This window comes from Macaca mulatta, chromosome 4 (genome assembly GCF_049350105.2).
Source record: "Macaca mulatta isolate MMU2019108-1 chromosome 4, T2T-MMU8v2.0, whole genome shotgun sequence".
In the NCBI taxonomy this organism is placed as follows: Eukaryota; Metazoa; Chordata; class Mammalia; order Primates; family Cercopithecidae; genus Macaca; species Macaca mulatta.
The window spans coordinates 129279278-129291920 of record NC_133409.1 but is presented as its reverse complement, the minus strand read 5'-3'; the positions used below and the strand labels follow the sequence as shown (position 1 = coordinate 129291920).

Genomic DNA, 12643 nt, shown 5'->3' with positions numbered 1-12643 from the left:
AAAGAGTCAAACCAAATCAAAAGCCAAAATAAGGATGTTCACAAATATTTTAGCCCAGGCATTGCAGATCAAACAAAATATTAAACTGAGTACACAGACAAAATCAAAAGTAAATTCACCAGAAGACGTGAACAGAATGTAAATTCTGTAGAAACCAAGAATACCCAATCTAAAAAGACATTTTTCTTTACACCAGAAAGGACTTACCAGGAAATACATAAAGTTTATCATCTCAAAAAGGGATGTATGGTCCTTTATTAAGGTGACCTTATCCAAACCAGATCCCAAATGATATCAAGAAGCCTCTACCAAAAGGAAGGAGGCTCAGCCTGAGAGAAAATTCACCAGGGCAGAAAAGGCAAGCCATGGAAGTAGAGTGCTCAGAGCACTCAAGTCAGTACTGCACACTGGTTCTAAGAATCTCTGACTCCTTCAGGTAATACTCTTTTCAGATCCCACTTCTGACACTTCAATATGTCAACCTAAATAACAAACCACCTAAATAACAAATTCCCAAAAATTATTTGGGATTACAGCATCACAATGGGAATACACATGGCATAGTAAACCATGTGCTTATTCAGGGAGGTAAAGGCAGGCAGGTTTTTAAAGGAAAAAATGAGAAGGATTACATAATTGTTTTGGAAATAATTATCCTTGGCTACAAAGATCATTAACAAGGGTAATGCCAGTTCAAGTTTGCACAGGCCGTTTGCTGGGCAGATGTCCTTGTAGAAGCATTTTTTGTATAAGGTTTAATGGCCTTTGTGCAGGGTTGTGTTTTTTGTAGTCTTTTTTGTTATCAGGCATACAAGCATGAGAACCTTATTTTCATGGCCTTTCCCAGCTCTGTCAGGATTTTCTTCACATTAGTGATTTCATTTTGATTTTGACAACTTTCATAGTTATTCCATTAACTTGTATTTGTATGTGAGAAAATACTATAAAGAAGGAATTGGGTTGGTCTGAGTGCAGTGGTCGTTTACATCTAATTGATCACAACCAGTTACAGATTTGTTTGTTCCTTCCCCACTCCCACTGCTTAACTTGCCTAGCCTAAAAACAAAAAAGAATTGGTTAAGCAAATATTCAGGAATAAAACTTCATGTGTCATCATAAAAGTAATTGTTTAAAAGCAAACGTTTTAAATACACATTTTAACATAAATTTGAGAGGACTTATCGTTTTCAATCTGACACTGATAAGTAGTTTTTGCTTCATTTACTTATTTATGAATGAATGAACAAGACAAGGTCTTGTTCTGTCGCCCAGGCTGCAATGCAGTGGCGCCATCATGGCTCACCGCAGCCTCAAACTCCTGGCCTCAAGCCACCCTCCTGCCTCAGCCTCCTGAGTAACTGGAATTACAGCCATGTGTCACCATGCCTGTTTAATTTTTTTTTTTTTCATTTTGTATTTTTCCCTGGTTAATTTAAAAAAAATTTTTTTAAGAGACAGGGTCTTGCTATATTGCCCAGGCTAGTTTTTGCATCTTTAAAACCGAATACTTAGCTGGGTGTGGTGGTGCACGTGCCTGTAGTCCTAGCTGTTCAAAAGGTTAAGGCAGGAGGATTATTTGAGCCTAGGAGTTCTGAGCTCTAGTGCACTATGCTGACTGGGTGTCCACATTAAGTTCAGCATCAGTGTAGTAAACTCCCAGGAGCTGGGAACCCCCAGGTTACCTAAGGAGGGGTGAACTAGCCCAGGTTAGAAATGCAGCAGGTCAGAACTCCCATGCTGATCAGTAGTGGGATCATACCTTTGAATAGTCTCTGCACTCCAGCATGGACAACATAGTGAGACCTCATCACTTTAAATAAGCAAAATGAACAAACCCTGAATATTTTAAGTTAGAGATGGAGTTAAAAATATTTTTAGTTAAGCAGAATCATGTCAGTTTTGGGGGGGCGGGGTTTGTTTGTTTGTTTTGAGACGGAGTCTCACCCTGTCGCCTAGGCTGGAGTGCAGTGGTGCAGTCGTGGCTCACTGCAACCTCTGTCTCCCAGGTTCAAGCAATTCTCCTGCCTCGGCCTCCTGAGTAGCTGGGACTATAGGCACCTGCCACCATGCCCGGCTAATTTTTGTATTTTTAGTAGAGAAGGGGTTTCACTATGCTGGCCAGGTTGGTCTCGACCTCCTGACCTCGTGATCCACCTGCCTCGGCCTCCTAAAGTGCTGGGATTACAGGCATGAGCCACCGTGCCCAGTCCCTGCACTAATTTTTTAAACAAAGTCCTGTTGGTGCTCCTTTCAAAATTTATCTCCTGTCTGACCATTTTACGGCTTCTGCAACAACCCTTCCGACTCAGCCACTGTTCTGTTTGGTTTGGGTTACATAGTGGCATCCTACCTGGTCTTCCTGTTTCCACTCTTATATCCCTAGAGCATATTCTCCACAAACCACCAGAGTGATCTTCTAAAATAAAATAAAAGCATAAATTATGTTCAGAACCCTCCAGTGGCATCCATCTCATGTAAATAACCACTCCTGCCTACATGATGCCACCTCACTTGCCCCAGCTGCCTCATTGTATAGTTCCCTCTGCACAATGCCCTATTTGCCACAGCTGTGTGCTCCTGCTGACCCTTGGGCGAGCCCACCAGTCACACTTCTGCGTGAGGGCCTTGCACGTGCTCTGACTGCTGCCTGAGATACTTATCCCCATCACTATGATCACCTTCCCAGAGAGGCATTTCCTGGCTTCCCTATCTGAGATAGCCTCTATTTCCTCATCAGCATCATTTCTGTCTGCTGACTCTACTTTGTCTGTTGGTTGATTTTTGCACTAAGCATACTACCAGAAGCTTTTCTCTCAATTTGCTTTCCCACAGTAAAAGAGCAGGGCCTTTGTCTTGTCCATTAGTTTCTCCTCAGAACAGTGCCTCCCAGGTGTTCAACAAATACTTGCTAAATAGAAGATGGCTGATAGCAAAATGATTTATGTCTATGTGTAGGGACTTGGTCTTTATTGACATTGTGCTTTTATTCCCTAGAGACCCTGAAATATGGCGTCTGGCCTGCTTGAAAGTTTGGGGCAGAAGCTGTATTAAACTTGTTCCATACACATCCTGGAGAGAGATGTTTTTAGAACGGCCTCGTGTTCGGTTTGATGGTAGGTTGGATTCTGTAGAACTCAGCAGAAATAGTGATCTGTAATTCTGATTTTGATAAATATGCCATTTCAATTTTCCATGATGAATGTGAGTACTGTAAGCATGTTTAAAGGAAACCACAGTAAAATAATGCTGGAAATGTCAATATTATAATTTTTAACTTTTTACAATTATTTTCATAGGAGTGTATATCAGTAAAACCACATATATTCGTCAAGGGGAACAGTCTCTTGATGGTTTCTATAGAGCCTGGCACCAAGTGGAATATTACAGGTACCACTGTAGTACACTGAGTGAGTGGAAAATTCTCTCTCTCCATGTATTAGTTAAATGGACATCTGTTCTTTGTTGCTTTTAATTGACCCACAAAATGGCTCTCAGTATTTTTATCTAGTACTACAATATAAGAATTGCACTCAAAAAACCAATAGGCTAATATAAATTACAGAATTTCTTCTGGCCTCTTTTAGATTTCTCCTTGTCTTTTGCCCTGGGTATATTTGCCTTTTCAAATACCTTGTGCTTTTATTCCATTTTATTGCTTGCCAAATATTACTGGCATTTAGGAAAAAAATAGACATGTTAACCATTGTGTGTGGATCTCACTTTGTTTGAAATTGTGCTTTGGAAAAAGCACAGAACTTTGATAAGACAATATTTGACTTTTGTTCAATGAGTACAACTTAAAAGTTCGACAGTTTTCCCTGAGGAAGATGATAAAGTATCTTTGGTTCTTTGTTGCTGGACTAACAGGTAGTCAGTCATATTTGTTTTAATGTTTTAGCAGTTCTTTAGCCCATGGTATTTCAGTGTTGGTTTCATAGCTATGAATAGGTGTAGGTACTGATAGGTAGGGACATATTTTATACTTCGTGTGTGGGTTGTGTTTTGGTCTTCTTTTTCTTATTACATAGGTACATAAGATTCTTTCCTGACGGCCATGTGATGATGTTGACAACCCCTGAAGAGCCTCAGTCCATTGTTCCCCGTTTAAGAACTAGGAATACCAGGTAGTATTTTTTTTTTTTTTAATGGCTTTCCATCCAGTCTACGTTTTATATGGTTGCTTGCAGATTAAAGTAACCCAGTGCTTCCTTCACTTAATACTGGATGATTTTAAAAGCAGTCATTCAGGGGCTTAGGAAAAATACCAATTTCTGGGCTTTTCCTTAGAAAATCTACTTCAGTAGGTCTTTGGAGCCTTGGAATTGAGGTTTACTCAATCTTAACTGATTCTTTTCAAGCAAGAATAAGCACTGTTGTAATTTGTTACTTCTTAGATTACTTAAATCCACTTAATAACTGATTTAGATTCAATTTGTGGTTTTTTTAAGGACTGATGCAATTCTACTGGGTCACTATCGCTTGTCACAAGACACAGACAATCAGACCAAAGTATTTGCTGTAATAACTAAGAAAAAAGAAGAAGTGAGTATACGAGGTGGAATTAATAGTTTTCTTACCTGAATAGCCTATTCATCCAAGCATTCTCGATTAGAACGACAAAGAAACCCTGTCTGATTATTATAAAATGTATATTAACTTCTAGCAATCACTGAAGAAAGCTGGAGAGTTTTCTAAAATGTGGTTATTTTTTATTGGATCAGCTTGTTTTTTACCAGATAGTTTGTTTTTTATATATGAAAATGTAAAGCTGAAATCTCTTGTGAAATAACTAGTAAAATTATACCTGAATATGTTTTTGGCTCTGCTCGTTTCGAATCACAGGGATTTTTTCTTCCTAAATTAGCTCATACAGTTAGTTCTTTCCATAAGGATACTGTTAGAACTTTAGTTTCTACTGGAAATAACGTAACTTCAGATAATTTTCTTCCTGCTCTTATAAAAGGAAAAAAATGCCAAGCAAATATGATTACTGACATTCTAGAGTGCTTTAAATTCTCTTAACAGATTGGTAGCCTAATTTTTTTACAACCTTTCTCCATATGCATGTTTTCAATCCTGGTTAAAAATTGCTATATGTACCCAAGAAGCTAGTTGTATGGTATTTGAAATAAATATTAATATTTACTTGTTGCCTTTATAATTAATACAGCTTTTGAAGGATATTTCTCTTGTATGAAATCCCCCCTTCTCTAACATCATATATCAAGACAGGACAGAATTTCATCTGCGAGTCCTATAACCTTGTGGCTGCCTGTTGCTGGCATCCCCAGTTCCCTCTGATGGGTTCCTGGAGCCTGGGCAGACAGAGAGTGTTGCTTTGACAGTGACTGCAGGTTTCCTGAAGTCAAAATTGGGAATTTGGAAGGCCTTAGTTGCTTAGGTTTTATCTAATAAAAGAGTTTAGGAACTCCCATGTAGAATGTCAATTTTCTCTTCAGAATATGATGAAACATTCATAGTGGTTTTTTTGTTTTGTTTTGTTTTGTTTTAGCAGCAGTATTTGCAGAAGTGTAATTCTAATAAAACTTGTCACAGCTGTTTGCTCACTTATTTTACTGTTATTGCAAAAGATAAGTTATACTCTGTGCTTTTTCTACATCTTCCACCAATTTATCACTTTCCCTCTTAAAAAATGTCCAAGTGTTTTCCAGTAGAAGGAAATACTAGGCTTAAAGGTAGGAGATAATAATTTTACATCCCATCTATGTAACGTTGGTTACATAGTAGTTTTACCTCCCTGGATCTTCATTTTTTTAGCTAGTAAATAGAAATAATGCAATCATATTTAACACATGAGGTTATTGTGATGATTAACTGAGATGATGATGATGATGGGGAAAACCTGATATTTTTAGAGTATTTAACAATTTTTAAAGCACTCATATGTTCTGGTAATATTCAAAACAACTCTTTACTGCATGCAAATATTATGTTACTTTTAGTGTCACTGTTGCATAATATTTCTATAAACGTAGAAGTGAGGTAAGGTTTCATTATAGGTTTATGCATCTTTTCTTTTGCAGAAACCACTCGACTATAAATACAGATATTTTCGTCGTGTCCCTGTACAAGAAGCAGATCAGAGTTTTCATGTGGGGCTACAGCTATGTTCCAGTGGCCACCAGAGGTTCAACAAACTCATCTGGATACATCATTCTTGTCACATTACTTACAAGTAGGTGAATGCAATAAAAATAACAAGGTTACACTATAAATGTATACTTCATATCCAGCTTAAGAATTTCAGATATGTTTCTAATTTCTCTGAGTTGCATTACAAACTAAAACCAATACTACTACAAACTACTACAAACCAAGAAAATGGCCCAAATGAAAAAGACTAAGCATGCTTGAGGAAGCAGAGCATCTGGAACACTCATATAGTGCCCATTGGAATGTGAATTGGTACCATCACTTTGGAAATAAAAGTAGCATTCCATGGGGAGAATGGTACTTAGTCAGCTGTGAGCTGTCCATGCATGACTTAAAGCCATTTTAAAATACCACATTTTTCTTTTCCCACAGTTCAGTTACCATTTTTTGCTTTATTTCCTTTGTTTTATCCTCAGGGCTTATACACTGATTTAATAAAATTGTAGTTAGGAAAGTAAGTCTACTAAAAAAATAAGATCGCAGGTATTCCAAAGCCAAATCTGTTAGGTAATTCCTATTTAAAACTCTTTGTTCTATGCAGTAGCATTTACCTGTACATCATAATCAGTGAACTGAAGAGGGGAGGTGTGAGAAAGGAGCCACCATACAGAAATACATAAAACTTAAAAAGGAAGTGAAATATCAAGTCCTGTGGCTATTAAGGTTAATTAGCTCTTGTTCGATTTGAAAGAATATTGGTACGTGACTGAAGGCTCTTCGTTCTGCTTGAATCCAAAATTCTGAGAGAGAAGTTTTGAGGTCAGCTTTCATTAGCCTCTTTGCAACCTTAACCACATTGTTGAAAACTGTGTCACATTTCCACTTTACAAATAACTTTTCCCCGCTCATTTGGAAGGTCCTGACAACAGAACATTTTTCTTTCTCACTTTTGCCTACCAATTCTACTATATCTCCTTTTTGCTTCTCTCTGTAATGCTGTGGAATTTTTTTCTACTTTTCAAAGAAAGAAATCTGGGCAGGTGTGAAGGCTTATGCCTGTAATTCCAGGACTTTTAGAGGCCAAGGCAAGAGGATCACTTGAGGCCAGGAGTTTGAGACCAGCCTGGGCAAAACTGGGTGACCCCATCTCTACAAAAAATAAAAATATTAATAAAAATATTTGCCAGGCATGGTGGTATGCACCTTGAAGTCCCGGCTAATTTGGAGGTTGAGGTGGGAAGATCATTTGAGCCCAGGAGTTCAAGGCTGCCACTGTGAGCCTTGATCATACCACTACACTCCAGCCTGGGTGATAGAGCAAGACCCTGTCTCAAAAAAGAAACCAAACCCTGAAGTAGAACCAAGCAAATGAACAATGGATGGTTATAATTTATATTGACCCATTAGAAAAACATTATTTATTTAGGAGAAAAAAGGACATTACAATACGCATTATTTGTAGCTGCTAATTATCACATTGACTTCCTGTAATATTTATAAAATCACTTGAATTCTCTGCTTTTGTTTCTCTTTCTGTCAGAAGGAAAAGAATAAAAGGCAGTGGTAGTATAACTTACCACCTACTTTCCCTCCCCCATGCCTATAATTATGTTGTTGATCATGCAATTGTTAAATAATCAAATTATATTCTAGGAATATAGTTCTTTCTGAAATATTTTAACAAGAACCTAATGTCTATAGCTTCTGACTTAAAAATTCTACTCTTAGGAGTCTCTGAAGGACATCAAAATAACATAATTTTAAATTGAGAAATAGTAGACACAATCTAAATCTCCAATTAAGTAAACTGTGGTACAAGCAGACAGTGAAATATCATCCTCACTAAAAATGTTTTCTGAAAAATAATGGTGTGGGAAAATGCAAATAATTAAATGAAATAAAAAGCAAAATTACTAACTTTGATCTCAAGAAACACTAGAAAATATCCCTCATATGGCGCTATCTGGGTGTTGGAATTATGAGTGATGTTTCTGTATACATTTCTAAATTTTTTGAGTTTTCTACGGTATGCCTATATTATATAGAATTTCCTAAGATGAATTAAAATAAAAAAGGCTAAAGCATAGAATAACCTTCCCCAAACACACAGGATTTTAAATGACTTGAAATTTCCTCGTACTAGTAATTTTGTGCTTTGTTTTTACAGATCAACTGGTGAGACTGCAGTGAGTGCTTTTGAGATTGACAAAATGTACACCCCCTTGTTCTTCGCCAGAGTAAGGAGCTACACAGCTTTCTCAGAAAGGCCTCTGTAGAGCCTCAAGTCCAGTCCTCTATCACTTTTGCATGAATTAAAGTATATAGCGCAAAAGAGCACCTAAGTTATAAATGTGTATATATATATATATGGAATTGGAACTTATTTTAAATTGTTGGAGTTCTTTTAAGAAGAGTATAAATTGATTATTTTTTTTATTTAAAGGGATAGTTGATTCTTGGGGTGTTTTGAAATTAAGTTGGAGTTAATTTGCTTAAGCATATTTATGTTGTGAGAAACCTTCATATGAAGTTTATCATGCCCTTTTTCAAGCAGATTTATGAGCAGATTTCTGTCACATAAGTCGTCTTCTACTTGAGCATCCTAATATTTAAATACATCAGGGGAGAGCTCCACTGGATAAGCATTTTATTTCCCGCATGGCATAATGTTTTTGCACTAAAGGCTCAAAGTGTGAGAACCTGTTCTGGATTTGTTTGAAATTGTTTCACCAATAAAGATCATAAATAAATGCTTCTTTCAAGAAAATATATTTGGATGGCCTTTTAAAAATAACAGGATATTTAATAAGAGTCCTAGATAGCCAGCAGAGACTTTAAGAATAATTGCCCCTAGCCAGGTGTGGTGGCTTGCACCTGTGGTCCCAGCTATTTGGGAGGCTGATGCAGGAGGATAACTTAAGCCCAGGAGTTTGAGTCTGGGAGTTTGAGTCCAGCATGGGCAACATAGCAAGACCCTGTCTCTTATTAAAAGAAAAAAAATAATTTCCTCATTTCATCATTGGTCTTCATATGCAGCCACAAACACTGACCTCATGTAGGCACCTTACTAATATATGACATTAAGTGAGAGTGGAATCCCTTAGGACTGGAACACTTCAAGCTCAACCAACTGACTCAGTTGTCATTCTTCACAAAAGAATAGTAGAGGATCACGTAAACCTGAGCCTGACTCTTGTTCCAGTATGAAACTTGGGGGAGAGCACCAGCCACCTAAGAAAATTGTATCTTACCTTTTTACTCAAAGGAGTCCCCCTTCCCAGTAACAGTCCTATTAGTGTTTAATTTCCGAGTTTGTGTCTGGTAGACCTCTACCTGATTGAGATTTGGTTTTGATATTTCAACCATAGTTAGAGACAATTTCTCATGTACTTTCAGAAATCAATATCTGCAGCCACTGTTACTTTTAATTGACATTAAAAGACGCTTTGTAAGTTCCCACAATTCAGTATGGGTTAGGCTTTTTAAAAAGTAAATACAGACCAGGCGTGGTGGCTCATGCCTGTAATCCCAGCACTTTGGGAGGTGGAGACAGGCAGATCACCTGAGCTCAGGAGTTCAAGACCAGCCTGGGCAACATGGCAAAACACCGTTTCTACAAAAAAAAAAAAAATTAGCCAAGTACAGTAGTGCATGCCTGTAGTCGCAGCTACTTGGGAGGCTGAGGCAGGAGAATTGCCTGAGCCTGGGAAGTGGAAGTTGCAGTGAGCCAAGATCATGCCATTCCACTCCAGCCTGGGCAACACAGTGAGACCTTATCTCAAAAAAATAATGATAGTACATGTTATGTTAAAGGTGAAAACCATACATCAAGTGTGCATATAGAAGGAAGAGAATTGGCCAGGTGTGGTGACTCACACCTATAATCCCAACACTTTGGGAGGCCAAGGCAGGAGGATTGCTTGAGGTCAGGAGTTTGAGATCAGCCTGGACAACATAGCAAGACCTCATCTCTTCTAAAAATTAAAAAAAAAAAAAAAAAAAAGCATGGTGGTGCACACCTGTGGTCCCAGCTTGTTCTTAGCCAGGAGGTTGAGGCTACAGTGAGCCAAGATTGCACCACTGTGCACCATCTTGGGTGAAGGAGCAAGACCCTGTCTCAAAAAAAAAAAAAAAGTTCTTAGTTTGACCTTTTGTAGCAATCTGAGAAGTGTGTTTTTCAAGTTGGAAAAGAGGGAGAAAAGCAACTTGCCTAAGATAAGGTAGCTCTTCATGATATGACTATTATTTTTGATATACAAATAAATAGAACATGATTAGGACATAAATATAGCTAGAAAAATATATTCCTAAGGAAAGTGAGATTTGAGGAATCCTTTTGTTCTGCAGCATCCCTAGACTGAATGATCTGTTGCAGATAATGCATACCAAGTTCAAATTTAAAGATTTCTTTGTAAGCGGTAAAGTGACTTTCACTTATTTAACTTGGAACTGGAAAAAGGAACTTTTTTCCAGATTACATTTTCTGTATATTTTTAAAATGTCTTTTTTTAAAATACAAAAGCAATATATATTTGTTGTGAGAAAATTAGAATACACAGATAATTTAAAAATAAAATTAAAAAAAACACCCAAAGATAACCAGAAGAAATTTTTGCTATGTAACCTTTTTCTTCTGGTCTCTGCAAATCCTGCCATAGAAGCTTTTTTTTTTTTTAACTTCAGGAGTGTCCTTCCTTTGCTCTATTATGACATTACAGAAATCAATACTATGGAAAGCTGGCAGCAGTATCTGGATTAACTTTTTAAAAACAATGAAAGCATTTTACAGAAATTTCATTTCAGATAGTGCTGGAACTGTCTGTGTTCAGGAGATACCCTCAGAGGGAATCTGGCCTGAGCACCATCATGTATAATCGCCTCCTCCTGTCTTGCATTTTCCTCCCAGCCCCCTTCCTGCCCCTTAGCAGAGGGCCAGGTAAGAGTGCTTGGGGCCCATAGGGGCTGTGGGTGTAGACTTCAATTACACCCCCAGCCCCCAGGGAAAAGCATTAGCTTTGAATCCTCAATCCCACGCCCTCAACCTATGGTTTTTATCTTTGGATTATTCTGTGCATCTATTAAAAATGGGACTATATTGTAAATAATGCTTTGTAAGCTTTCTCTCCCCACATAAGAATGCCATGTAAGCATTTTGTTAAATATTTTTAATGACTTTAGAGTCCAACTTTATACTCCTCTTTATGCGTTTTGGTTTTCTAATTTAATGCTAGTGTCAATGTTTTTGGAATAAACATTCCTGTGGCTAAATCTTTGCATACTTCTTGAATTATTACCTTAAGATGTTTCCAAGAAGTAGAATGACTGAATCAAAGAATGAACATTTTAAAATACCTTAAAATATACATTTTTGGTAAATAATATATACACTCTAGAAAAACTGGAAAATAGATGAGCAGACATAAGAAAATATAAATCACCTGTAGTCACTTTTTGATTTTAATCATCCTGGCCTTTCACACGTATGTGTGATTTTTCAGTCATACATTGAAACACTTCCAGTTCTGTCTCCTTTTTTTTTTTTTTTTTTTTTTTGAGACGGAGTCTGGCTCTGTCATCCAGGCTGGAGTGCAGTGGCCAGATCTCAGCTCACTGCAAGCTCCGCCTCCCGGGTTTACGCCATTCTCCTGCCTCAGCCTCCCGAGTAGCTGGGACTACAGGCGCCGCCACCTCGCCCGGCTAGTTTTTTGTATTTTTTAGTAGAGACGGGGTTTCACCGTGTTAGCCAGGATGGTCTCGATCTCCTGACCTCGTGATTCACCCGTCTCGGCCTTCCAAAGTGCTGGGATTACAGGCTTGAGCCACCGCGCCCGGCCAGTTCTGTCTCCTTTATCTGATGCTTTCATGCTCTGGATCTTAAAACCTGGCCAATCATTTCCCCAGTAATGGATGCTGAGTGTCAGCAACAGCTCTAGGTAAGTTGGCAACCATGACATGTATGGGCTAAGGCTCGCAAGGCTTCTCTGGCTACAGAGAATCTAACTGCAGTCAGAGCAGAAACAGAAGCCAAGGTGAGGCAGTGGGATCCCAGTTTCACAGTGACCATCCATCAGTCACTGTGACCAGTCATGATAGCCTCCACATCCAAAAAGTGATTTCAGTCTTTGGTTATGTGTAGTGAACAACACCTGCACATTTATCTCCACTGTCTCCTGAAATTCCACTAAAATGGTAGTAAAGAAATAGAAAGGGCTGGGTGCGGTGGCTCATGCCTATAATCCCAGCACTTTGGGAGGCTGAGGCCAGGGCATCACTTGAGTGAGGGCAACATAGCGAGTTTGAGGGTAACATAGGGAGACCCCCATCTTTCAAAAAAAAACAAAAAAGAAAAGGCTTAAGTCCGTCAAGACAGGGAGAAGAGGAGAGGTGCTGAAAGCAGACAAGACAGGTTAGGATGTGGAAAATAGAAAGCAGGTGGGCAAGTGGTAAAGTGGTATTAAGAATGGGCTCTGTGTTGAAGTGCTAGATCCACGACTGAGTTTGAGCAAGTTGGTTAACTCTCCATGTCACA

General features: G+C 38.3%; 1 protein-coding gene across 3 annotated transcripts in view; it reads left to right on the top strand.

Moving 5' to 3' along the window:
* Window positions 1–11382, top strand: part of FBXO9 (F-box protein 9) — a 40183-nt gene extending 28801 nt beyond the window's left edge. For 2 of the 3 annotated variants that reach the window (XM_015136480.3, XM_077998717.1), the window contains 6 exons: window positions 2995–3113; window positions 3297–3387; window positions 4029–4124; window positions 4449–4542; window positions 6045–6196; window positions 8282–8881. In XM_015136480.3, coding sequence (XP_014991966.1) covers window positions 2995–3113; window positions 3297–3387; window positions 4029–4124; window positions 4449–4542; window positions 6045–6196; window positions 8282–8390 — 661 coding nt within the window. In that variant the 3' untranslated portion in view covers window positions 8391–8881. 3 annotated transcript variants of the gene reach the window in all.
* The last annotated feature ends 1261 nt before the right edge of the window (window positions 11383–12643 follow it).